This window comes from Lontra canadensis, unplaced genomic scaffold (assembly GCF_010015895.1).
Source record: "Lontra canadensis isolate GAN:19392208 unplaced genomic scaffold, GSC_riverotter_1.0 scaffold24, whole genome shotgun sequence".
Taxonomy (NCBI): Eukaryota; Metazoa; Chordata; class Mammalia; order Carnivora; family Mustelidae; genus Lontra; species Lontra canadensis.
In genome coordinates this window covers 18,281,501-18,308,866 of record NW_022631018.1, presented here as the reverse complement: position 1 = coordinate 18,308,866, position 27,366 = coordinate 18,281,501, and the positions used below count along the sequence as shown (strand labels likewise).

The window sequence follows — 27,366 nt, the reverse complement described above, 5'->3', positions numbered from 1 at the left end:
TAAATACAGGAGTCAAAGATCCTTAGTTATGTTATGTATTAATACAAAAGGCTACTTCAAAACAATAAAAGATCACGGCTTTAAAAATGATTTATTTTGCGGTGCCTGGGTGGCTCAGTCAGTTAAGCCTTCGCCTTCAGCTCGGGTCATGATCCCGGGAGTGCCAGCTGGGCAGGCTCCCTGCTCGGGGCAGAGTCTGCTTCTTCCTCTGCCCCTCACCCCACTCGTGCCCTCTCTCTCAAATAAAAAAGTAAAAATAAACTATCTTTAGAAACAATTATTTCTTTATGGTCATATTTCAATTTCATCTTACAAAAAAATTACTACACAACATCATTACTCATCAAAGTATCTTCAGAAAGCACTGGGTATTTCCAAATCCACCCTCAGAAGAAAACGTGGTACCAATAAGGAGATTTTTTAAAGACTTTCCTATGGGTTTCGAAAGCATCTGTTAAAAACGTAGGCTCGCATAAACAGATAACCTTGTCAAGGGAACTACTTTGCAGATGTAGCTTTCAACCGGACTTGTGAGCATGCACGTGTCAGTCATGTGTATTTGTTTAAAAGTTAAGACCCACCATTCTGATCAGAGCCTGCGTGGACAAGAAGCTGTGTCAGATGCGGCTCTAACAGAGTAACTGTAGGTTTGGCTCTGACAGATCCCATTGTTCTGGACCAGATAACTCTGCCGGGGGGAGGAGGGCTAATCTGCGCAAGGTGGGGCGTGTTAGCAACATTCCTGGCCTCCAATGACTAGTGCCATCAGCACCACCGCACAAGTTACAAGGCCCAAAAATGTCTCCACACATTGTCAAATGCTCCCCAAAAGGCAAAATCATCCCTCACTGGAGAACCACTACCCTAGGCTAACTAAAACAACTACTGCATGCTCATTTTACTTCTGCAAGCATGGTCTCACACGTTCAATTTTATAAAAGTAACAAATATGTTAAGCACTTGAAATATTTATCAAATTCTTAATAACCTGCACACCACATTCTACAGTCACCAGTGAATATGACGGCACCAGTAGACACAGACTTTAAAAAAAAAAAAGAAAAAGACTCATCTGGTTACTAACATATCAACAGCTAACAATTACGTTTCATGTGGTTTAACGGAAAGAACACTGAAGTTGTTAAGCGAACTAGGAACTGTGAACTATCCAAGTATAGATCTTGAACCCAACATATATCCAAAACGTATCTTGAATCCATCATTTCTCTGCAACTTTCACAACCTTCATTTCCGCCAACATCATGACTCATCCAAAGAGCCAGTTTCTACTCAGCTTTTACTCTAGACCATTCCAACCCCTTCTCCATCCATCCATCCATTCAACTAATATTTACTGAACGTCTGCTATATGCCAGGCATTCCATGCACTGAGAATACACTGGTGCACAAAATTTTCTTACAGAATACTTTACCTACGGAAACTTCAATTCTAATATAACATATGTGGGAGGGCAGTAAGAGGCAGAACAAGCAGGCAGGGAAGGATGGGCAGGAGTGGAGACTGGTGTTACACAGAGTGGCCGGGGATAGACTCACCAGTTGTATGAAGACCTGAAGAAAGTCAGGAAGTGAAGCATGTGGATATGGAGGAAAGTATCCCAGGCAAAGAGAAGAGCAAGTAGAAAGACCCTGAGGTGGCAGCATGCCTCTACGTTTTACTGTGCATGAAATGGGAAACCACGAGGAAATTTGGAGCAGAGAACTGTGTTCTAACACTTTAAAGGAAAACACCATGGGACTACGTCAAGAATAGGCTGTAGGGCTATAAGGGCGGAAGCAGAGACCAGTTAATTTACACGAGCTTTAGACCAGAGTGGGGTAGTGAAGATAAGAAATGGTTAGATTTTAAGATATATTATTAATCGCAAATTAATATTTTTAAAAACATAAATGGCTTGTGCTATTTCTCAACTCAAAAGCCCTTCAGCTGCCACTTTCTTCCCACTGCACTTTCTATAAAATGAAAAATCCTTAATATGACCTAAACAGCTCTGTAAGATCTGGTCTCTGCCTAACTTTTCGAGCGTCATCTGACTTCTCAGTAATCAAAACACATTCTGGCCACACTGATCTTTCTTTCAGGTTCTCTACTATCCCAAATTCTTTTCCATGGGGCAGGGCTTCATGCATACCGTTCTCTCAGCCTGAAAAGCGCTTCTCACTCGTGGCCTGGCTCTCGCGATCTCCACAGTGCTCACATTTCAATTCGCAGCTTGGAAAATTCACTTCCACGAAAAGACCTTCCCCAACGTGTCACTCTGAATTTGCTTTGCCCCCCCTTGCCCCATTATATTCTCCCCAAGTACCCCAAAGGACTCTTCCTCGATAGGGCCGCTCACCCTGGTTAGTAATTACAACACTGGTTTAATTATACTTCATGGTTAATGTGTGTCTCTCAAGACTGCGGGCTATCAGGAGCGGAGACTACGTCTGTGTCACTTACCATCACAACCACAAGGTGTGACACAACGCCTCATACCTAGCAAGTACAAAAAATAATTTTTGAACAAACGATAATGCTTTCATCACAGCTCTGCCAGACATAATCTAGTCACTTAAGTTCTCAGGGCCTCAACATACTTTTCCCCCTTTTTTAATCTTATGACTATAAGAAAGTCATAGAAAACAGAGTAAATGAGACAAATAGGACACCACAAAAGTTTTAGGAACAGTTTTCCTGAAGCAGTCAGGGAGTGGGAGAGAGAAACGAGGGAGGGCCTTGATTGCTGGGTTATTAACTTCAGACTTCATTCAGTGGCCAAATGAAGGGTGTTGAAGGCTTTTTGAGCTTTACAATGCTACAAGCAGAACAGCATATTTGGAAAATTAAGCTCTCTGTAGTGTATAACTAACTGAAGAAGAATCCGAATGCAAAAATTTAATCAGAATCCAAACGCAACAAGTACTTCTGCTCTTTCTGCCATCTTGGAGCCTGTGGAGGCCTACTGGGAATGGGGCTTCTAAAATGACAATTATTTCTGAAAGGCTATGGTCCAAGGCCATTTCTGCTGGTGGTAAGTGCGGTCTCCAGAACAAGAGAGAACACACAGCTCTTCCTAAAATTGAAGGTGTTCATGCTCGAGATGAAACTGAACTCTACCTAGGCAAGAGATGGGCTTATATGTACAAAGCAAAGCGCGACACGGTGACTGTTGGTGGCAAACTGAACAAAACCAGAACAATCTGGGGAAAAGTAACTCATGCTCATGGAAACAGTGGCATGGTCCCTGCTGAATTCCAAAGCAATCTCCCTCCTAAAGCCATTGGCCACAGAGTCCATGTGATGCTACACCCCTCAAGGATTTAAACTTACTGAAAGGTAAATAAAGGTGTAGATTTGTTCTCTTGTAGTTTTGTTAAAACAAAACAAATGCAACAATGACTTCTGACAGTGGGGAAGCCCCCAAAGAAATGCTAGTCATATAAAAAAAAATTTTTTTTTTTAAAGGTTTTATTTATTTATTTGACAGACAGAGATCACAAGTAGGCAGAGAGGCAGGCAGAGAGAGAGGAGGAAGCAGGCTCCCTGCTGAGCAGAGAGCCCGACGTGGGGCTCGATCCCAAGACCCTGGGATCATGACCCGAGCCGAAGGCAGAGGCTTTAAGCCACTGAGCCACCCAGGCGCCCCTAAAAAAAATTTTTTTAATTAGAATCCAACAGGTAAATAGGGCCTCAACTACTTTTAAGAGGTAGTTGAATGTAAGAACGCAAATATATATTCTTTCTTACATAATAAATGAAGATTCTTAGCATTATTTAATGTCCAAATTAAGCTTATGTTTGTTTTAATTATATTTTATACAGAAAACAAAAAGGGACCAACAACAAAAAAACACTTGGATTTTCCTGTTCATTCATTACCTACGATGTAACCAGATTAATCTTCCAAAGCACGGCTCACGTCATATTACTCAGAAAACTTCAGTGGCTCCCCACTGTCTACGGAATTAAGTCCAAACACCTTGGCCTGATATTTAAGACTCTATACAAACTGACCCCAACTTACTTGCTTTTACTCCCCTATATTCTAGCCAAACTGAACTACTTTTGCTCCACCACAGCCAGCTTTTTCTGTCTCTACTAGACCTTGGTTCATACTGTTCCATCTTTCTGAAACACAATTCCACCCTCCACACCAACTTCACCTGTCAAATCCTACCTTCCTATTTCAGGGTCCAGGTCACATGCTACCTCCCCCAGTCTCTCTCCAACCCCCACCAAGTACAAAACAACTTCTACAGACACCCACAGCCCCAGTGCTTTGTAACTTACTCCATGCTTATGTTGAATGACTTTCTCCTTATATGTTTGATCTTCCCAATTAAATCATCAATAATTTCTAGTCCTTTTTGTGAAAGGAAGATGGATACTTATGTACACAAAATTAACAACTGCATTTACAGTTTGTAAACTGTTCTAATAGCCTATTCCTTTTGAGGGCAGGAACTGTTTCTGATTCATATTTTTTTTCTTGCAACTCTTTGAACAAAGTGTCTGTTTAAAACTCTTTGTGTAATAAGACTCAAAAATTTTAAGTTAAATATAAATTTGCCCCTTCTCACTCCAGTCTTGTTCACTGAGCCGCATTTAAAGAAAGAACAGGGGTGCCTTGGGGGCTCAGTCAGTTAAGCATCCAACTCTTGATTTCAGCTCAGGTCATGATCTCAGGGTCGTGAGATCAAGCTCTGTGCTGGGCCCCCTGCTCAGCTTGTGATTCTCTCTCTCTCTCCCTCTTTCTGTGGTCCTCCCCCACTCCCTCTCTAAACACACACACACACACAATTATTAAGCACCTGCACTGTAGTTAGCTACTGTGCTAAGAGGCAGTACAGACGATTACTAAGAACTATAAACTACCAACCCTGTCCTAAGAAGCTTATCACTATATTGTTAGGAACATAAGACAATTTCCACAGCAATCAGAAAAGTAATAAAAATGTTATCAAACAATTAAATTCTAAACTATGAATTTCAAAAGAGCTGGCATAGATAACAAGTGCCATGGAAGTCTGGAACAGAGCAACCACAGCTGGCTAGCCTGGACGAAGAATGTTTCTGAAAGGCATAGCTAGACAGGCAAGAAGAGCAAGATTATCCAAAACAATGTGTTCCCTCAGGTTGCTCCAACAGTCATACCCTCCCTACATCTTGGTTTAAAAAATAATGACCTATAAATGTACATGCTCACTGGCCCCATTCACTTTACACAGAAGTCCTCTACTAGCCCTCAGATGTAAAATCCAGAAATCTGAAAACACAGCATTTTCCAAAATACAAAAAAAATCATTTTCTACATTTTCCTCAGGAAAAGAGGGAAATCTCAAAGATGACCATTTAGGAAGTAAAATTAAATTTTAAAAACAAACTAAATAAATCTTTATGGTCCCAGCCTGACTCAGTTTAATAATTACCACCTTAAGCATCAGTAATTGGACAAATTTTAGATGGGGTATAGTTGACTTGAAGTTAATGTTCAACTGTTTGAGATTCGAAGAGTCACTTTTAACTCATTCAAATGAGAAAGAGCAGAGGGCATGGTGGTTTGAAGTTGAGACCCGTGGGCCAGCTGGCCTATGTTCATAATCCCAGGTAATCAGGCCTCCTCTGTGCCTCAGTTTACTCATCTCTAAAATGAGAACAAAAAACAGCTCACTCCTAGTATGGTTATGAGACAAATGAACAAATGCATCAAAGCATCAGTAATATGTATAGTAATCTAGCACAGAGCGAGCAACCAAAAGACCGATTACTATTATCCAAAGGAATGAAGGACACTAACTCAGTCAGGACGACCTAGGCACTAACACACTGTAACAGTCCCCCCCTTACCCATGGAGGATACATTCCACCACCTCCACCGGATGCTGAAATCTCAAATAATACAGAATCCCAACATACGCTGTTTTCTCTTTACATACATACATAACTGTGATAAAGTTTCATTTAAAAATTACGCACAGTAACAGATTAACAATAACTAATAATGAAACAGAACAACTGTAACAACATGTTGCTATCAAAGTTGTAGGAATGGACTCTCTCGAGTATCTCACTGTACCGCACTCACACATCACACCGATGATGCGGGGAGAAATGCCCCTGGGATGGGACGGAGGGAGGGAGTGGCGCAGGCGCTGCGGGAGAGCATCGGGCTACTCCTGACCCTCTGCCCAGTTGGAAGGCGCGCCCATGTGCGCCTCCGGACCGCGGCTGACCACGGGGAGCTGCAACCACACAAAGCCAAACCACAGATACAGAGGGATGACGGTAGTAAACAGAAAGTACCAGCTTCAAAAGTAAAAACCAGGCATTTCTACTGTGTCGGGGCCCAGGGTAGGCTGCCCTAAAATGGGCCCCTTTGGCATAAAGATTATTTCGAGTTAAAAGTAGTAAGAACCCAGCAGATGCAGGCAAGACTCTCTGCCTCCCCCAACAGCCTTGATTTACACTGGAAAGAAGAGCCTGCAAGGGCACTGAAGTATTAAGGAGGAACTCCATCATCTGCATGATAGAACAATCTTGTTTCTCCAAACATATCCATTCACCTTCCTGCAGTCTTCTCCCTTTCCTGTGCTCAGGCCCCTCCCTTTTCCCTTAGCTCCTAGAAGCTTCCTGTAGCTGGTCTTCAGAATTTCATGTCTTGTGGATTCCCTGTACGTACGTACATCTATTAAATTTAATTTTCTTCTGTTTGTCTCATGTCAATTTGATTCTAAGTTCAGTTGGAAGGACCCAAAGGGAGGTCTTCCTCCCTGACACTATATATGAAATTCACATTAAAGGAAATGCAGAACCTGTGTACACAGAGAAACTCAATGTATGACAGAGCTGACATTGCATAAAAGCAGAGGAAAGGAAAAAATTTTTCCATCAATCGCACTGGAAGAACTGTAAGACCATGAAAATGTCCTGACCTCACACCATACACAAAAATAAATTCCAAGGTGATTTATGACCAAAAAGTAAAAAAAATAAACTTTATAACTTCAAGTAAATATAAGGCATAAAAGTATAAACCATGAAAGAAAAGGCTGTAGATCCAACAGTATTAAAATTAAAAACTTGTTACTCAAGGTCCATTTAAGAAATGCAAAGATGGGGGCCGCCTGGACGGCAGTCAGTTAAGCTTCTGACTCGTTTTCAACTCAGGTCATGATCTCGGGGTCCTGGGACTGAGCCCCACTTCTGGCTCTGCACAGAGTCTGGTTGGCCCTCTCCCTCTCTCTCTCTCTCAAATAATTCAATAAAATCTTTTTTAAAAAAATGCAAAGACAAACCACAGACTGGGAAAGGATGTTATAACACATAATACCAACAAAGGATTGGAATCCAAAAAATTTCTACAAATCAATGAAAGACAAAACAATCCAATTAAAAATGGGTAAGATATATTAACTGTCAATTCACAGAAGAGAAACAATGACCAATAAGCATATGAAAAGGTGCTTATCTCATTAATAAGAAAGAAAATACAAACTAAACCCCCTATGAGATACCATTTCACAGCCACTGGGACTGGCAAAAATGAAAACTCCTTAGCAAAGATGTGGGAGCAGTGAGAACTACACCACGACTAGGAATGCAAACTGATCCAGTCACTCCAGTAATACCTAGTCAAGCTAACAACAGGCATACCCTACAACACAACAATCTCACTTCCGGTTTATGTGTGTATGTACACATGTGCACATGCATACTTTCTCACCCGTGCACGTGCGCACACATACACACACACACACACAAACCCCTTAACAAAACTCCTGCAGCACATGTACCCAAGGAGACGCACAGCAGCACTGCGTCTAAGTGCCAAGACCTGAAAACATCAGAAATGTGCATTAATAAAAGAATGTGCCAGTTCCTAGCCTCAGCCTCCAGGCCAGGCACACTTCCTCTTGCTTTCCTATAACCCTGCTCAACTGCCTGGAGAGCAACACTGGGCCAACCTTCCGCAGGACAAAACATGAAGCAGAAACCACCTCATCCTGACCCACCCAAACCGGAGCCAATTCCAGCACCTGGCCGGACACAGTGAGCAAGCCCAGCCCTGATGGGCAAGTCACCTGGCTGACCACAGTCTCATGAGCAATGAACCAGTGGTTGCTATTTTAAGTCAGTTAAGTCTGGGGGCTTGTCACAAAGTGACAGATAACAGATACACAAATGGATTAAAGCAATACATATTAATGTGAATAAACTGGACAAATAATACTACATGTAAAAAACTGCAGAAAAATCTAACTTATCATACATATATATGTTTTATTTTTTATTTTTTAAAGATTTTATTTATTTACCTGACAGAGATCACAAGTAGGCAGAGAGGCAAGAAGAGAGAGAAGAGGAAGCAGGCTCCCTGCCGAGCAGAGAGCCTGATATGGGGCTCGATCCCGGGACCCTGGGATCAAAGGCAGAGGCTTTAACCCACTGAGCCACCCAGGCGCCCCCATACGTTTTAAAAGCATTGTGTAGAGTTGTTTGACATACGTATGAAGAACGATGGTTACCTGCAGGTTTGGAGAAAGGAAGATGCCACTGGGGAGAGGCACACAGGGGCTTCAAGCTCCCCAGAGAGACCCTCCCTAAAATCTCAAACCTCCCAATACACCCTGTTCCATATTCCCTTCTCGGCTTTATTTTTCTATAAGCACTTAACATCAGCTAATTCCATAAAAGCAAGGATTTGTACTGTGTTTGTAGCTCCCAGAATAATGACTGGAGCCTTCTAATTTAAGGCTCCCAGGTAACGATGATCTCTACCCCCGACGGAGAATTGCGGCCTTGGACAGTAAGCGCCATGGCCGCAGTCAAGGACAGGAGCGGGCGACCTACAGGCTGCAGCCAAATCTGCCCTCTTAGCTGTTTCATGTGGTCCACAGGCTAAGAAGAGTCTTCACAGAAGAACATTTCAATTGATCTGGTAACAGAGAACACTAATTTTGAACCCCAATTAAGTGAAATGTTACCCGCCCCCCCCAATAATTCTATTATTCTCATTAAGAGACCTATATCAGAGATGCCTGGGCGGCTCAGGTCATGATCCCAGGGTCCTGGGATCGAGTCCCATGTCGGGCTCCCTGCTCAGTGGGGAGCCCGCTTCTTCCTCTGCCTGCTGCTCCCCCTGCTTGTGCTGACAGTTAAATAAATAAAATCTTTAAAAAAAATAGACCTAGATCACAAAAATTTTTACTCAATTATTGTATTTTGAATTTCAGTAACTAGAAATACATGGAAAATGTTTTTTTCTCTTATTATAGAAGTATCTACATTTTAAAAAAAGTATCTATATCATATTCTTGAAATGCCTCGAAGCTTAAAATATTTACCATCTGGCCCTTTACAGAAAAGGTTTGCCAGCCTCTAATTAAGAGCACCAGCCATGGTGAATGCTGTGGAAGTTTAGGCAGGTTCTTAAACTCCCCATGCTTTAGATTCCTTATCTGTTATCTATCTAAAAGAGCTGCTAGAAATAATAATAGAAACAAAATATATAGAACAAACCAGACCACTAGGAAAGGCTCAATAAATACAGGATATTATTTTTAGTGAGGAAAAAACAAAAACAAAACAAAAAAGTAAACAAAGAAAACACAATTATACAATGATTTGCAACTTACGGTAAGTGCTATGAAGGAAATAAAGGACAGAGAGATAGGTAACAGCCAGGATACCAAAAAGTGCCTAAGGATCACATTCAGAAAAGTAATAAATACGAAAGAAATATAATGGGGAGGAGTTGTTGATTCTTGTCCCCAAAGTCACAGCCCCCAAGAGATGGAGACATACCCAAACCATGAGAAATAGCAAAACATGAGGTACATTTTGGGGCACCTGAGTAGCTCAGTCGGTCAAGCGTCTGCTTTTGGCTCAGGTCATGATCCCCGAATTCCAGGATCAAGCCCTGCACTGGGCTCCTGGCTTACTGGGGAGTCTGCTTCTCCCTCTAACCCTCTCTACTCTCGTGCTCGCTCGTTCTTGCTCTCTCTCGCTCTCTCTCTCTCAAAAAAGAAAATAAAATCTTTTTCAAAATGAGGTGAATTCCTTCTGTGGTCACTTCTGGGGTTACAACACACCTGGAGGCAGCAGAGCCTACTGATTAAAAGTGGAGCATGAGAATCAACGTGCCTGTGTTCAAATCTCAGGTCCAGTATTTATAGCTTAGCTCTGAGACCTTGGGCAAGGTATTTAACCTAAATTTCAGGATTTCTCTTCTGTAAAACGATGGTTAAAAACACCGTCTGCATCCCAAGACTCCTGTGCGCTGAGAGGGTAACACAGCTAGGCCCAGTGAGCAAGGCACGATGGTATCATTACGACCAGTCGCTGCAGTCCCGTCTCAACAGATCCCTTAGTATTTCCAGAAAGCCAATCATTTGCAGTCTGCATTTTCCATTTTCTCCAATACTCTTCTGCCTCAGACAGTGCTTAATAAAGCTTTTGTTTTATTTCTCAGCCAATTTCTTCAGATTTGAAGCTACTCTCCCTCTCGCTCTCTCTCTATATATGTATGTATTCTTAGCCCTATATATTTCTAACATTTCCAACTGAAAATTGATATTGGGGCTCAAAAGAAAGATATTTTTCTAGGGGAAAGAATTATAGTAACTGACATTGGACCAAACTGCCATCTACTTCTCATCGTTTGGACATAGGTGTATATAATGTTACTGTAGTGCTCTTCCTCGTTTTTATTTTCCATAGAACAAATAAAATAGAGCCAATGCCTCAAAAGAGGTTGTTTTTAAGTTCTCTTTCTCATGCGCATATGAGCATTTGCTGGTTTTTCTGTTTAAATCAAAGAAAAAGTAGTGCCAATGTCAGATTTGAAAGTGAGAGACCATTTGATGCCCAAAATGAGACATGATTCCCCAGCACTACCTATTCTTGTACAAAACAATAAATGGCTCCCTGCAGGACACAGTCTCCAGCTCACCTACCCAACTTAATAACAATCTTATCACCAGAAGTACCCTGAGCAATAGATAGCATCAGGAAGTGGCTCTGTTATAAATTTAGGAACAAAATTAAAGGTCCTAGGGAGACATTTTCCACAAGCACATCCGACAGTGAAAAGGCACTGCCACATTCAAACAGGATTTTACTGCTTTATAAGTATCTCTCTCCCTGAAGCGACTCAAAATTATGACTGCCTCAAAATAAAGATTTGTGTAGCTGTAACCAGTGTACCCAGACCCTAATACATCAACAGATATGCACTGAGGTGCTTCGGAGCAGGAAAGTCATTGTATTGCTGTATCCCAAACCGTTTTTCCAATACCATCACCAAAAGGGGTGGCGGGGCGGGGGGCACATCTCTCCCTTTATCCCCAGGCAGCTCATCAAAAGACCATCACTTTTTTTTAAAACTCTCCTGTTAGCCTAAGTAAGATAATGTGGTATAAAAACCACTGAGCTGGACGTCCAAGATCTGAATTCTAGTCTCGCTATTACTTGTCAGATGACTGATCTCTAACAAGTCACTTAATTTCAGTTGTTTCCAGCTTAGGAACTCAACGTGATTGGGTGTGAATTGCTCACCAACTCTTCAGCTAAAACTCATGTTATTGCCACATTTATTCTCCTGTCTCAACAACAACAAATCACTATCATTTCTCTCTCACTTCAGGATCCTATCAATTTCAACACACAGGAAATCTACCATGAACAGATAAGTTTAAAAAGGGAGCAGGGGGTGGCCCAAGTGACTGAAATAGCCAGGAGACCAGATGACCCCCCCTCAAGCAGCATCTTCAAGGCCGGGTTCCTCCGTCTCCCTCTCCCTCTCTCCCTCCCTCCCCCTCAAGTTGTCTCTCTTCTTACTCCGACCTCACTGGTGGGCGCCACGCAGTACCAGCTGACTGCAGCCGCCCATGCCCTTCGTGGGCCTGGGTTTAGGCTCAGCAAGGACACTTCCTCCCATTTTGCTCCAGCAACAACAGAAGCTGCTGCTGCCTTCACTTGCACACATTGGGGAGAAGCTGAGAGGGGAAAGGAGTGAGACGCTTCACACAAAACAGATGTTCTTTACACCTTCTCCTACCCAAGGTAAATCCCTCCACTGAGGCCCCACAGCCGTTTCTCTCCCCCATCAGCTATATCCCCAGCCCACTATCTTCTTCCAAAACTTCATGAACCTTTAAACCTTCCCTTCCATTTCCCGCCCACCACTCACACTCTCCATCTATGGGAGAAATCACCTTCTCCTCATCTCCCAAATCCAGTCAGTCACAAATTCTCCAAGGCTCCACCTCCTCAGCATCTTTTTCAGTCTTCTTCCCCTCCAGCTGCTCGCACCCCACTCCCTGGGTGCAGGCCTCCCTCCCACCGCTCCTGACAAGGTGTTGAGACTGTATCCGACCCATCGCCTACCTCCGGTCTCCACCACCCCAAAATCCATGTTCCATACTGTCACCTGTATCCCTCCAAAGTTCAACTCCAATCTTATTCTCCCTTCTTTATACTTTGTTGTTTTTTTTTTAATACTTTTTAATGTCTCCTTGTTTCTGGCAGTATAAAAACGATCTTATTTTTTACCATCTTCACCTTATAGTTTAATCATGCCAAATACTGAAATTTCCAAAACTTAATCCGTTATTTCTTACCAGTCTTTTTGCTCACCTTGCTCTCCAGGATCAGAATTTGCCTGGGCTACTCTGCGGCTTCAAGGGGTTCCCTTAACTCTAAACCACTTGGGAGAACAAGACTCAGCTAAGGTGTCTCCACTTTTATGAAACCTCTCCCGAGGTACCTGCTAGGACTCCTTTCCTTGTGCCCTCACAACACCCAGTACAGTTCTCAGTCACAGCACCTGTAACGATCTATCGCACTCACCTATTTGCAGGTAAATATAATTCTCAAAAGCAAACAGGCCTTAGCATCATCTGAAAAGCTCTAAAGCACAGATGCCTGAACCTACGCCACACGAGACGCACCAAAGCGGAGTTCGGGCCCAGGCCTGTGCACTGTGAAAAAGCTTCAGGGCAGTTAACATTACCTGACCCATCTCTCCAGGCAAAAACCACTTACAGGTGATAATCTACTTGAGGAAAACAATTCCTATTAAATATATCCAGTCCTTCAAATGGTTCCTGACAGTAGGGAAACAATAAACGTTATGGAATGTTACAGAATGTAAATCTTACACATAGCTGTGAATTACAGTTACCAAAAATCACCCAGTGGAAGAAAATTACCATAACATACCATCTTCAGGCATTCTAACTACATAAAAATTTTTATACACTGGGTGAGGGGGATGAGCAAAAAGACAGATGAGAAAACTACCTGAACCATGTTTTCCTCTGATAATCAAAACCAGAACGTTGTCCTGTATGCTAAGTTGCTGAAGCCAAGGACCAATGTTTCTAACTTCAGCTTCAAGGTCCTCTATGATCAGGAGTACTTGTTGTTTTTTAACGATGAATAAAACTAATACTGTCTTCTGCATTAGCTTTCTATGCAGCAGGAACCAAGATATATGCGGAACACAGCTCTACTATGAATTATAATTAAATACTCAAAGACACAATCACTCCCTATGTCAAATCCAATTTAATAAATATTTCCTGCCTACCTTCAGGGCCAAACACTAGTTTCGGTATAATAATAAGGAGAACAAGAGGTTTGGCGGCTGCCCTCAGGGAGCTGAGACTCAAGTACATGGCAGCTAAAGAATGTTATGGTGCTCAAATTTTCACTAGCCAGAAGTAAGACTACTAAATGTTTTATCTGTATTCCATTATAACCTTTAAGTAAGATCAATATTCTTATCTTATACAATGTTTTTAAAAGAACACTAAGGCATTTTCCTAGTTTGAAGTGGATTATCCAAATTTTTCCTCTTGAAAAAAAAAGTTGCCTCATTTTTTTTCTAGCTGCATCATAAAAGAAGGGAGCAAATAGGAAAAAATGAAGTGATACAGCAAAGACATTAAAATTTCCTTCAGCCAGGATTTTCTCTTCTTTTCCACACTGAGACAAACAAACCTAGCATCAAGTTAAAAAGAAAAAAATCTAAAAGGAACTTTATTTTTTATAAATAAAAAAATCCTTGGGGTGCCTGGGTGGCTCAGTCGTTAAGCATCTGCCTTCAGCTCAGATCATGATCCCAGGGTCCTGGGATCAAGTCCCACATGGGGCTCCCTGCTCAGTGGGGAGCCTGCTTCTTCCTCTCCCACTTCCCTGCTTGTGCTCCCTCTCTCACTATGTCTCTCTCTGTCAAATAAATAAAATATTTTTTAAAAATTTAAATAAAATTTTTAAATCCTTAATATAAAGGCACCTGGGTGGCTCAGTCAGTTAAGCATTAGACTCTTGATTTTGGCTCAGGTCATGATCTCAGAGCCCTGGATGGAGCCCTACATCTGGCTTCCCTCTCAGTGCAGAGTCGGATTGCCCCCTCCCTCTGCTCACACTCCCGCCCTTGTGCTGGCTCTCACTCATGCGTGCGCGCTCTCCCTCTCTCTAAAATAAATAAAATACTTTAAAAAAGAAAAACAGCCTTAATATAGTTCCAAGTTTCACTCTGGGGAAAAAAAAAAGAACTAGAAAAATAGAAGATGAAACACGTTAGTGGGGGGAAAAAATGACACCTTGTTGTATAAGAGAGTTAGTAAATTCTGAGAGGCTACAAAATGACACCTTGTTGTACAAGGGAGTAAATTCTCAGAGGCTACAAACTCTCGGGCTGATGAGAAATAAAAGCATAATTCAAACTGTTAAAAGTGAGTACTATAGGCTTCCCTTCTGAAGTGAAACTCTTGGCCTCATAAGTGATGATCAAGTTTGTCTGAGTTTCAGACATATTTCATTAACAAACTCATCATAATGGGCTCTTTGGGCCAGTCCACTTAAAAATATGCATTGTAATGAACACCGTACTGCAATAAAACAAGGCCATTTCTTAAAAACCCAAAGGCCCAATTAGATTATGTAAATTTGAATTGAATATATACATAAATCAGTCAATACCCAAGGCTCCTGGCAAAATGCCAGCCAGCAGTCTTTGGCATAAGAAACATTAGAAATGCCATCTTAGAGGGATATGTGCCTTTTTTCTCTAGTGCCAAAACACATCAGACTGAAAGCTATAAACTAGTCACCCTGCAGACGCTCCTGTGAGCAAGGAAGCCACCCAATGCAGCTACACTCAGAGGATTGTCCACCTTTTCTATTGGCCAGAAATACTACTCATTTGGGCACTTGTGGCTCAGTTATGAACATTCTTGCGTTCAGAGTTTGCAAAAAAAGTAAAAAAACAGATCTAATAAAAGCTGTAACTTAAGAAAGAGAAATTAAGGAGTCAATCCCATTTACAACTGCATCCAAAACCGTAAGATACCTAGGAATAAACCTAACCAAAGAGGCAAAGAATCTTTACTCAGAAAGCTATAAAGTACTCATGAAAGAAATTGAGGAAGACACAAAGAAATGGAAAAATGGTCCATGCTCCTGGATTGCAAGAAAAAATATTGTGAAAATGTCTATGCTACCTAAAGCAATCTACACATTTAATGCAATCCCTATCAATCCCTATCATCCTTTTTTTTTTTTTTTCAAAGAAATGGAACAAGTAATCCTAAAATTTATATGGAATCAGAAAAGACCTTGAATAGCCAGAGGAATGTTGAAAAAGAAAGCCAAAGTTGGTGGCATCACAATTCCGGACTTCAAGCTCTATTACAAAGCTGTCATCATCAGGACAGTATGGTACTGGCACAAAAACAGACACATAGATCAATGGAACAGAATAGAGAGCCCAGAAATAGACCCTCAACTCTATGGTCAACTTATCTTCGACAAAGCAGGAAAGAATGTCCAATGGAAAAAAGACAGCCTCTTCAACAAATGATGTTGGGAAAACTGGACAGCCACATGCAGAAAAATGAAACTGGACCATTTCCTTACACCACACAAAAAGAGACTCAAAATGGATGAAGGACCTCAATGTGAGACAGGAATCCATCAAAATCCTTGAGGAGAACACAGGCAGCAACCTCTTCCACCTCAGCCACAGCAACTTCTTCCTAGGAACATTGCCAAAGGCAAGGGAAGCAAGGGCAAAAATGAACTATTGGGATTTCATCAAGATCAAAAGCTTTTGCACAGCAAAGGAAACAGTTAACAAAACCAAAAGACAACTTGACAGAATGGGAGAAGATATTTGTAAACGACATATCAGATAAAAGGCTAGTATCCAAAATCTATAAAGAGCTTAGCAAACTCAACACACAAAGAACAAATAATCCAATCAAGAAATGGGCAGAGGACAGGAACAGACATTTCTGCAAAGAAGACATCCAGATGGCTAACAGACACATGAAAAAATGCTGCACGTCACTCGGCATCAGGGAAATACAAATCAAAACCACAATGAGATACCACCTCACACCAGTCAGAATGGCTAAAATTAACAAGTCAGGAAATGACAGATGCTGGCGAGGATGCGGAGAAAGGGGAACCCTCCTATACTATGGGTGGGAATGCAAGCTGGAGCAGTCACTCTGGAAAACAGCATGGAGGTTCCTCAAAAAGTTGAAAACAGAGCTACCTTATGACCCAGCAATCGCACTACTGGGTATTTACCCTAAAGATACAAACGTAGTGATCCGAAGGGGCAGGTGCACCCGAATGTTTATAGCAGCAATGTCTACAATAGCCAAACTATGGAAAGAACCTAGATGTCCATCAACAGATGAATGGATAAAGAAGATGTGGTAGAGATATACAATGGAATACTATGCAGCCATCAAAAGAAATGAAATCTTGCCATTTGCAACGACATGGATAGAACTAGAGGGTATTATGCTTAGCGAAATAAGTCAATCGGAGAAAGACAACTCTATCATATAATATGATAAAGACAACTATCATATGATCTCTGTGATATGAGGAAGTGGAGAAGCAACATGGGGGTTATGGGGGGTAGGAGAAGAATAAATGAAACAAGATGGGATTGGGAGGGAGACAAACCATAAGTGATTCTTAATCTCACAAAACAAACTGAGGGTTGCCGGGGGGAGGGGGGGTCGGGAGAGGGGGGTGGGGTTATGGACATTGGGGAGGGTATGTGCTATGGTTGAGTGCTGTGAAGTGTGTAAACCTGGTAATTCACAGACCTGTACCCCTGGGGCTAATAATACATTATATGTTTATAAAAAAAAAAAATTTTTTTTAAGCTGCGACTTAACTACAAAATTATACAGAGTACAGATAATTATCTGGCTAGTGCTCTCAAATTATCAACAATGGAGTTTATTATGGTGCTAGTTCCCCTTCACAGTGAGAAAAAATTAACACCGGAAACAGATCTGGGGATCTTAGGTCCCCCTACAAAATTTCGTTATTAGCCATTCCTGCATGGGCTTCTTCAATATGGAAAACTATACAGGAATTAAATTTGGATAGCACTTTGGGAAAGCGCACTTGAATTCCTCAAGTCTTTCAGGGAGGAACTGGTGGGGACTGCTGTTTTGTGGGTATACTCTACGAAGAAACTGCAAACATCTGTCCTTCTCCTCATTTGCAAAGACATAACACATGAAACCTGAACTACTGGTTCTAAATATAGACTCTCTGGAGATCTGTTCAGATAATCCTAATAGCAAACAGGATGGCCTTTATTTATAGAAGAATCCAGAGGGATCTTGTTATGACATAAAAAGATAAGAAAACACATTTAAAAAATGGAGAAAATTGCCAACGCTTAGAAAAGAAATACATCTGACTTAAATAATCAGTGTATCCAGAAAAAAACAGGAAAAGTTTAATATTATCTTATGTCATATCTATTTTCCCATCCTTGTCTCTTAATGACAAAATACAGAAAATCATTTTACACTATACATCATGAAACCTGTCACACCATATACTCAGTGATGACAAAAATGGTAGGGTGTCTTCACTCACTTTGCAAAGCCCATTATGTCAAGCAGGAAACACCCTATGGTCAGGACACAAGCTCAGGCTGTCAAACCAGGAAAACTTCTAAGAGGTATGACCTTTTAATGGAAAAATGCTATTTTCCTAGTACCTGATATGGAGAAAACATGAAAGAAAATCAAAATTAAAATTTCCCACTAATATTAGTTAAAACTCTCTCTAAACTCTTTTCTCTCCATACTCAGGAAAATATTGATAAATATTGGCTCTAATTTTCTGAGGGACAAATGAATCCAAGATTAGTTTTAAAGCTAAAAACCTCATAGTCTGGTCATGAGATTTTCTTAAAATAGGTCGCTCTTTCACACACACATCAATCTATTACCTGAAACTGTTGGGTTGGTTATACATCTTTACTGATCTCCTAAGGGACACAGTTCTGAAGCTACTACAATAAAATTAATTATTTGTACAGAATCCTAGCAAAATGAAGTCTCTGTGTGTGTGTGTGTATTCATTTTTAATCTACTCTAAACATAAGTAGGAAAGGTAACAAAATTTGAAGAAATAAAATAAATAAAATAAGAATTTGAAGAAATAAAATAAAATTGAAGAAATAAAATAACAATAAAAGTAGACAGGGTGTTATTAAGATATATTTTTAAAATAATGCCACAGTGCACCAGAAAACTGAAGCACGTAATATATTCCAGGCACTTAGATATGCTCTGTTTATGAGATTACAAGAAACCATGTTTTAGAGTCTGTCTGATCCACTCTATTGACTTAAATAATGGGGGGGGGGGGCTTCCACAGTCCACTAAAGGTACAGTTACAACCAAAGCTCATAGAAAACCAATAGACGGTACTACTACCTTTGTTGCTTGCGTACGGCAATGTTCAGCCCCAAAGTAGTATTCTTTCTGGGGGAGGCTGACAATGAACTAATTCGCTCAAACAAAAGATTATATTTTTTCCCCTGATGTTCCTGTGGTCACATCATCAAATACAAAAGTACTATTAAGCATCATTTTCCATTCTTACTAAAATTTAAACACCATAATTTAAATTCTGATAAGAACCTATAAACAAGAACAACAAAAAGAAAACAACGGTATTTCCCAAGCCATGATTATTGCCTTCTTTCTACCCGACCCAGGTGAACATTCCCCAAAACTATCAGCATAATTCAAACACTCTGAACTAGTAAAGATGAGTGTCCATCCACATCTTCATCTCATATACTTTTCTCTTCTTTGATTTTTGGAAAGGAAATGCCAGAACAGATCACCCAGAATGACAGTTAAGGTCAAAATACTGCTATGCTAGGAAATATACAAAAAAGAAGACACAGCAATCTGATCATACAAATAATGTTCCTTGTCACTGAAGCCTTTGCATTATTCTATGCAAACAAAAATAAAATGTCAATTACAAAAGTAAACACATCCCCATTAATAAAATGAGTATCTTCATCTAACAGCTAGCAAGGGGCAGAGATCATAAAAAGCATTTTTGCAAATTCTGCATTCATTCTCATCACAGTGCTCACTGCACACACAAGGCCTCTCTGCACCCCAGGGGATGAGTATCTTCCACTTAAATAACTGTTCCTTTAGTTAGGAATTCCTTTACTTATGATACTATAGTTAGGAGTAGCTTCCACTGAAATAACTGTTCACACCTATGGCCAGATCCTGAGCCCCCACCCCCACCCCCGAGCTCTTCTTTCTCTAACACCTTAAACTCTCGCAATGCAACCCCACTCCTCTTGGATCTGTCACGCCCTCAGTCCCACTACAGACCTACCAGCCCCCAACTCAACAAGTTATTTAGGCAAACCTCCTGCCCTCCATGTTTCCTGAGACCATTAACTGGCTCCTTTCTTCAGTTCCATATCAATTCCACCGGAGACCATAAGGTCCATGAATGGCTTTCTTATTCTATTTTCCACTCCCTTGCTTCCTGGTCATTCTGCTGTACATCCCAACAAAGCTCCCAGGCCTGGCAGATTCCATCTGACTGTCTTCTCCACTCATACACTCTGGGCTTCCAAGCAGTATTAGCAAAATTAAAAATAGAAGGCACAGCCCTACAGGCCGGTCCTCCACAATCCAGAAGGTGTCTCCATGAACCTCTCTTTAGAACCCAGATTTCAATCGGGAGGAAGGAATTAAAGGTGTAGAGTAGATGAAGGGAGTTGATGAGTTTACATTATGTTCGAAGAAGCTTGGAGAAAAGGAAAGAAGAGATGGAAAAGGCTGGTTATGCAAGGGAGCCGAAACAAAGTGGGATCCCACTGAGGTTTAAAAGGGTTGGTAACTGGGGCAAGTTTGGAGGCAAGGAGAAGATAAAGATGTCCAGGATTCCTCCCAAAGTGGAAAGAAATGGACAGGATCCATTGCTTCACATTTTACAAAAATAATATACTTGCTTCAGTAATACGAGTTAATTAAAAAGGGTTTATTTCCAGTGTAACCCATGGTTTAACTTCTTGCATAGTAAAAGCCCAAACTCTGAAATCAGACAGCCTGGCTTTGACTTCCAGCTCTACAGCTTCCTACCCATGTTATTTCCTAGACAAGTTATCACATCTTTCTGTGCCTCAGTTTCCTCGCCCGTAAAATGGGGATATAATTATAATACCTATGTAATAAGGTGGTGTGAAAATGAAAGGCATTAATACACAGAACATACTTGGAATGGTGACCAGCGCATAATAAGCACTATATGGAATGTTAGCTATTCTTCTGGCTAAAAACTTAAAATGCTAGTTAGATGTTCTCATTTTTAGTCCACAATATAGTGGACTTCCCTGACCCCCATATTCCCAACCTAATTTCTATCAGCCTTCTGGATCCTCGTGGACACATCTCCCCTGGCTCTTCCTCTCCCTCCTCCCTGTTAAACACCTGGTTTAAGTGAGTCTCTTCTACTTGCAAGCTTGGGTTTATATTCTCACAATATTTATCACGAGGTATTATAATTTTCATTGATACATCTGTCTTCCCCCTCCCCCAAACTGAATTGTGAGTTCTTCCAGGATGGAAGCCATCTTTTCTAATTTAAGTTCAGGGGGTTTAAGAGTAAGTGATGTATGTAAATCAGTAGAACACTATACTAGATGGGTAACAATGAATGCCAAAATAAATGAATAAATCAGCTCTTCTAGTCTAGAGGATTGTTTTATGCAAGAGAGCAAACAAGTTCATCTACTAACTTAATGTCTATCATTTATAAAATGTGCTACGGTCAAACTCTTAAGTTAAAAACTATAACTACCCCAAGTCCTTGAAGAGCACTGTGCTCCAAAGAATTACCACACACAAATTTCTGCAATGCTTCTAAATTCAGAATATACAAGCACATTACTCAAACAGCTTAAACATGTATTACTCAAACAACTAAGTCTTTCCAAAATAAATCTGATAATGGTTTAAAAGAAGTAAAACTGTTATGTACTTTGCAAAGTAAAACATACAACTCCCAGCCACACAACTTTCCATAAACCACAGTTCATTCCATTACCAGAAACAGACAATTCACCCTCACTGGTGATCAGAAACTGACTCGTGTCCACTCTTTTCTCTCTCTGCATAAAGCTCGAAAAAACCCTAGAGGCAGCAAAATTCAAACAATTCAAAACATGAATGGTTTGATTGTGTGCTGTAATTATCGTACCTGAACTTTTTGTTTACGCTAACTTTTTAAAGCACATCTTTTCAACATATATATGTAAAAAGAAGTACTGAAGCCAAGCTACTTTTTTTTCCCCAGTAAGTCAGAAAGATTTATTATACTTACATTACTGACCAACAACAGAATCCCCACTGACAAGTTAACTGTATGGTAGAGTATATATCCTAGATCATCATACTAGGGGCAGGAAAAAAGAGAACTTACAAAAATCCCATGTTCCAACTACTAAGAAAATAGAAGCCTCACAAGTCCTATATAGCTCAAAACTGAAATTCAATTGGGGATGTAATATTTTCAGAAAATTTTGAAACAATAAACAAAAAGAGGGAAAGAGGAAGAGATCTGCAAGAGGGAAAAGTTGGGAGGAGAAAATGAATTTATGTAAAGATTAAAATTTATGCACTGTTTTATAAGGGTCCTTTATAAATTCAAATTCTTTCTAAAAATTGGAGATACAAAAATTAAATAATGCATATGTAACCTGTTTTACTTACAAAGTTACATTTAGCATTAAATTTAAAGCACCGTTTGTTCACAGTTAACAACATACTTATGGTTTGTTGCTGTTTTTAAGTAGGCTCCGTGCCCAGCTTGGAGGCCAGTGCAGGGCTTGAACTCACCACCCTGAGATCAAGCCTGGAGCTGAGATCAGGAGTCAAAAACTTAACCGACTGAGCCACCCACACAACCCAATTTACTTATTTTCTAATGGCAACTAAGGTTATAAACACATCATTTTTTTTTAAGATTTTATTTCTTTATTTGATAGAGCAAGCACAAGTAGACAGAGCAGCAAGCAGAGGGAGAGAAGAAGCAGGCTCCCTGCTGAGCAGAGAGCCGGATGCAGGGCTCGATCCCAGGACCTGGAGATCATGACCTGAGCCAAAGGCAAAGGCTTAACCCACTGAGCCACCCAGGCATGCCTCGCATCATTTTTTTGTTGTTGTTTTTTTAAGTATCGGGGCACCTGGGTGGCTCAGTGAGTTAAGCCTCTGCCTTCGGCTCAGCTCATGATCTCAGGGTCCTGGGATCGAGCCCCACATCGGGCTCTCTACTCAGCAGGGAACCTGCTTCTCCTTCTCTCCCGGCCTGTCTCTCTGCCTACTTGCAATCTCTCTCTGTCAAATAAATAAATATAATCTTTAAAAAAATTTTTTTAAAAAGGAGTAATAACCCGATTTTTATTAGCCCATGAAAAATAGACAAAACTCTTGACAGAAGAAACTATCAATAGGAAAGCAAAAGGGAAATTAAAAATTGGGTCTTGTTTTCCACATAGTGCTAGGAGATAAAGAAATCACTAAAATTTCAATATTTTTAAAAAGTCACTAAATAAAAGCAAACACATTTTACTTGGAAATCTAAAATCTGGAGTCTTCTTTTAACTATAAGACCTTGGGTCAAGTAATCTAACTCCTCTCTAAATGAGGGAGGAGAGTCTTAGATCTCTTCCAGATCCAAAAAGTCTAGACATTTTCTTCTATTTATTCTTTATTAAACAAATTTTAGGCGCTGCTTCCCCCAACAACTCCTCTCATTAGGGTGGTGCCATGGTTACGTGGCTCCACGTGCAGCTACAGAGATCAAAGTCAAGGGTCTGTACCCTGGCTCTGCCTCCTAGTGGCTGGATGACCCCAGCTCCCCAAGCCCATTTCCTCGTCTACAAAACACAGCAGTGATAACAGTACCTATCTTCTTAAGGTTACTTTAATTCAAATTTTGATCCACTGAGCAGGGAGCCTGATGCCAGGCTTGATCACAGGACCCTGAGATCATGACCTGCTGAAGGCAGGCACTCAACCCACTGAGCCACCCAGGGGCCAAGAAGTACCTTTTAGACTCTAAATGTCTGAAAAAAGTTTTGCTTTTCTTGAGGAATAGAACACTACTGTAGCCTGATCCCCAACCTCCCCAAGCAAAGTTCAGAACTTCAAACATTTTTTTCTTTGCTCTAGCCAGAAGGATTCTTAGTAGCAAATTATGCGTTAGTTTAATAACTACATACTTACATTCTAATTTATGCTTGTTTTAATCTTCTTCTATTTCTTACATATACTCTAGAAAGGATACATGAACTGGGTAGTAAGCCTGAGAAAAACAAACAAAGTTCTGTCCTTTGCTGTAACTGAGGTACATCAGTTACATTAGAGGGCTTTCCCAAACCAAAAATCTAACTATATTTCATATTCTGAAATGAAAAACATTTTTTAAAGATTTTATTTTTAAGTAATCACTATACTCATTGTGGGGCTCAAACTTACCATCTCCAGACCAAGAGTCATAAACATTTTAAAGATCTTTCCAGGGGTTCCTAGTGGGCTCCCTCAGTCAGAAGAGCATGCAACTCTTGAACTCAATTCTCAAAGAGAAGGAATTTGGGGTAATAATTTTTAAATGGTTGCTAAAATGTTCCAGACAAATTCCAATATGGCTAAAATCCATTACAGGACCCAAATAATTTCTAAAAATTGTGGTAAGATTTTATTGTGAAACTGCGTGTATCCGTCACTTAGACTGAGCAAGATCATTCACATCTATCCCTTTTTAATGGCAAGATGCATCACAGCTTTGCTAACTCATTCTCTCTCTACCCCAGTGCAGGGCATCTTAAGACACTGTGAAGACAGACAGAACCTTCTTCTTCATGGCCCCATTTACCAGATAACGAATTTTTGCCCCTAGAGATTAAGATCACTGAAGTAACAGTGGCAAATGGGGAGTGGAACCTCTTCAAAATCTGGCTGAGAAGGCAAGCACTGTGGCTTCTCAGGTCCCGCAGGATAACGCAAATGTTGGTTAGATGCTATTCCTCCTCTGTCGGTCAGGTACCCTAATTACCTGCATTCGCTCCTCCTACCAATGACATGAAGTTTCAGTGACTGGGACAAAATTGCACTTTGTGTTCTCAAAGCCGGTATGACAAATTTCAGAGATGTTCCGGCTTTTACAACATCTGCTATTCTCCCTGTTACGTCTGTGTCCTTTCCTAAAAGATGTTGCTAGAAAACCGCTACGTAAGAAATATGTAATTCTTATTTATCCCTCTCTTCAGAAAATGACATACATAAAAATCAGAGGCTTTCCTCATTTCATTTTCACTCAGCAGGCCCAAGATCAGACTCCCAAAAAATACCTTTTTAAGGAAGGAATTATTTCCCAGACATAGTCTACCAATTTACTATGTCTAGATTAGCAGTACTCTAACTTTTTTTTAATTTTAGGGCCCCTTTACACCCTTAAAAATTATTGAAGCCTCCATGGTAGGCAGATTTCTAAGCTGGCCCCAAATGAGCCCAAATTCTGCTGCTGATGCCTTTGTGTATCCCCCACCCCTTGGAGTATGGGCTGCACCAAGTGATCTGCTTCTAACAGAACACTGCAAAAAAGATGGGATGGGGCACCCGGGTGGCTCAGTGGCTTAAAGCCTCTGCCTTGGGCTTGGGTCATGATCCCAGAGTCCTGGGATCAAGCCCTGCTTCGGGCTCTCTGCTTGGCGGGAATCCTGCTTCTCCCTCTCTCTCTCTCTGCCTGCCTCTCTGCCTACTTGTGATCTCTGTCTGTCAAATAAATAAATAAAATCTTAAAAAAAAAAAAAAAAAAGATGGGATAGCACTTCTGTAATTAGGTTACAACGGCTGTGACTTCTGTCCAACACTCCTTTCTTGACCTTTGAACAACATGGCTTTGAACTGAGTGGATCCACTTACACAAGGATTTTTGTTTGTTTTGAAGAGTTGACAGCAAAAACACATGGCATTTGTTTACAAGTGCCCACTCGTCTCCACAGGACTGACTCTTAGGTACCCGGTACAGGATCACACCTGCTGCCCTTTAAGTACTGGGAGGCCATCAGCAGCTCCTGGGAGCCCCTATGTGCTAAGTGGCTGGTGGGCAGGATGCTGGGCTGACGTAGAGAAATGTGCCCAGGGGAAGGGTTTGCACTGAGTAGGGGAGCCCCACTCCCCACCCCAGTCCTCCCTGTTGTGGAACAGTGTGGCTGTGGACCTGGGGCCCCTTCCAGGTATCAATCCCTGCATGGTGCGGTACCCCAGTCTGGAGGACTCCCAGAAGCCAGCACGTTAATGTGCAGCAGAAGCTACCAATGGCCATGGGCTAGTGGTATCCCTCCAGGCAGATGGGGCTGTCTGGGAGCCCTTGTCGCGTCAGGCTGCCCTGCAGCCGCCCCTGCTGAGCCAAGGCCACCACTGGCTGCAGGACATTGCTATTCCCCAGCCGAGGCCTCTCACTCCTGTCCAGGCCCGGCCCACATATATGCAGAGTTTTTCTCAATAAATAAGCGTACGGTACTGTAAATGTGTTTTCTCTTCCCTATAATTTTCTTTTCTCTAGCTTATTTTATTCTGAAAATACAGCACATAATACACATAACATATAAAATACACGTCAATCAACTGTTTATATTTTCAGTGAGGCTTCCAGTCAACAGGAAGGCTACTAGTCCTTAAGTTTTGGGGGAGACAAAATTATTAGGGGGAGGGGCAGGGCTAGGCACCTAGCCCACAGGGTTTTCAAAGGTCCACAGTACACTCTCTAGGTTTTTTTTTTTCTTAAGATTTTATTTATTCGTTTGAGAGAGAAGCAGATCCCCTTGTGGGCCCAGAAGGGAATCAGCTACTCTCCCTCTGCCCTTCCTCCCACTCACGCATGCACACTTGCTGTCTCTCTCTGGAATAAATTTTTTTTTTTAAGATCTTATTTATTTATTTGAGAGAAAGAGAGAGAGTGTGCCTGAACAGGAGGCTGGGGGCAGAGGGAGAGGGAGAAGCAGGCTCTCCGCTGGGCCAGCCGGGGCCAACGCGGGGCTCAATCCCAGGAAGGGCCCTGGGATCACGGCCTGAGCTGAGCGGACGGCAGATGCCCAACTGCCTGAACCACCCAGGCGCCCCTGGGATAAATCTTTTTAAAAAAATAAAATGGAAAATAAAATAAAACCCACTTTGCAAAGAATGAAAATTATGTAACACTAAACATGCTGTTGACTTTGTTTTATTTGCTATTGAAAAATTTTGTCTTCCACAGTTTACAACATTATATAATCAAAGGAGCCTTTTTTTTAAAATATGGATAATCATTTGCTTTGTATGTTTGTAACTTTGTATGACACATTAAAAATTATAGCACTTGTTTACACTTGCGTTTTTATCAGGAGGTTCCAAAGTCATCATAAGATCTGAAAATAGTAAGAAGAGCTTATATAAATGAATAGGTTCTGGGGTAGGAAAAATTTTTGGATTCGAATTACTAGGCAATGTGCTCAGCAATTTATGTACATTATTACATTTAATCCTAAACATAGGTATGTAAGGAAGGATTTTTACAGGTAAATTCTCAGAGCCTAGTTTCTTTCTTTCTTTCTGCCTAAAATAATGTCTGACACATAATAAGCATGAAATATCTGCTGAAGAAAGAAAGTTACTGGTGAGGTATTCAAACATCAATTTGTCAGATTCTGGGGCCAGTATTCTTAATTACCACACAATAACACCTCACGTTAAAATACAAAGTAGAGACGAAAGCAGAAGCAGGTGATCGTAAGTTACATAGAGGCAGTCAAGAACAACGGATCTGTCTCAACACAGAGAATTCCTCAAGATTCAGCTCAAAGAGAAAAAGCACTCATTCTGGGAGACTAAAGAATGAGAGAGAAACAGAAAGAGAGAGAAGATACTCATTATATTTGCATATTAATAAGCAGGACTGATATACCATTTTCTGAATTGTTTACTCATGTAGAGATATATTTA

The 27,366-nt window shown here is 41.0% G+C and overlaps 2 protein-coding genes across 3 annotated transcripts in view; one reads left to right on the top strand and one right to left on the bottom strand.

The window, feature by feature from the left end:
* POU2F1 (POU class 2 homeobox 1) overlaps nucleotides 1-27,366 on the bottom strand; it is a 173,218-nt gene that overhangs the window by 122,474 nt on the left and 23,378 nt on the right. The window lies entirely within an intron of this gene.
* LOC116870640 (60S ribosomal protein L35a-like) lies at nucleotides 2,987-3,328 on the top strand. Its single transcript, XM_032862557.1, has one exon. It carries the CDS (start codon nucleotides 2,987-2,989, stop codon nucleotides 3,326-3,328), a length of 342 nt encoding a protein of 113 aa, XP_032718448.1.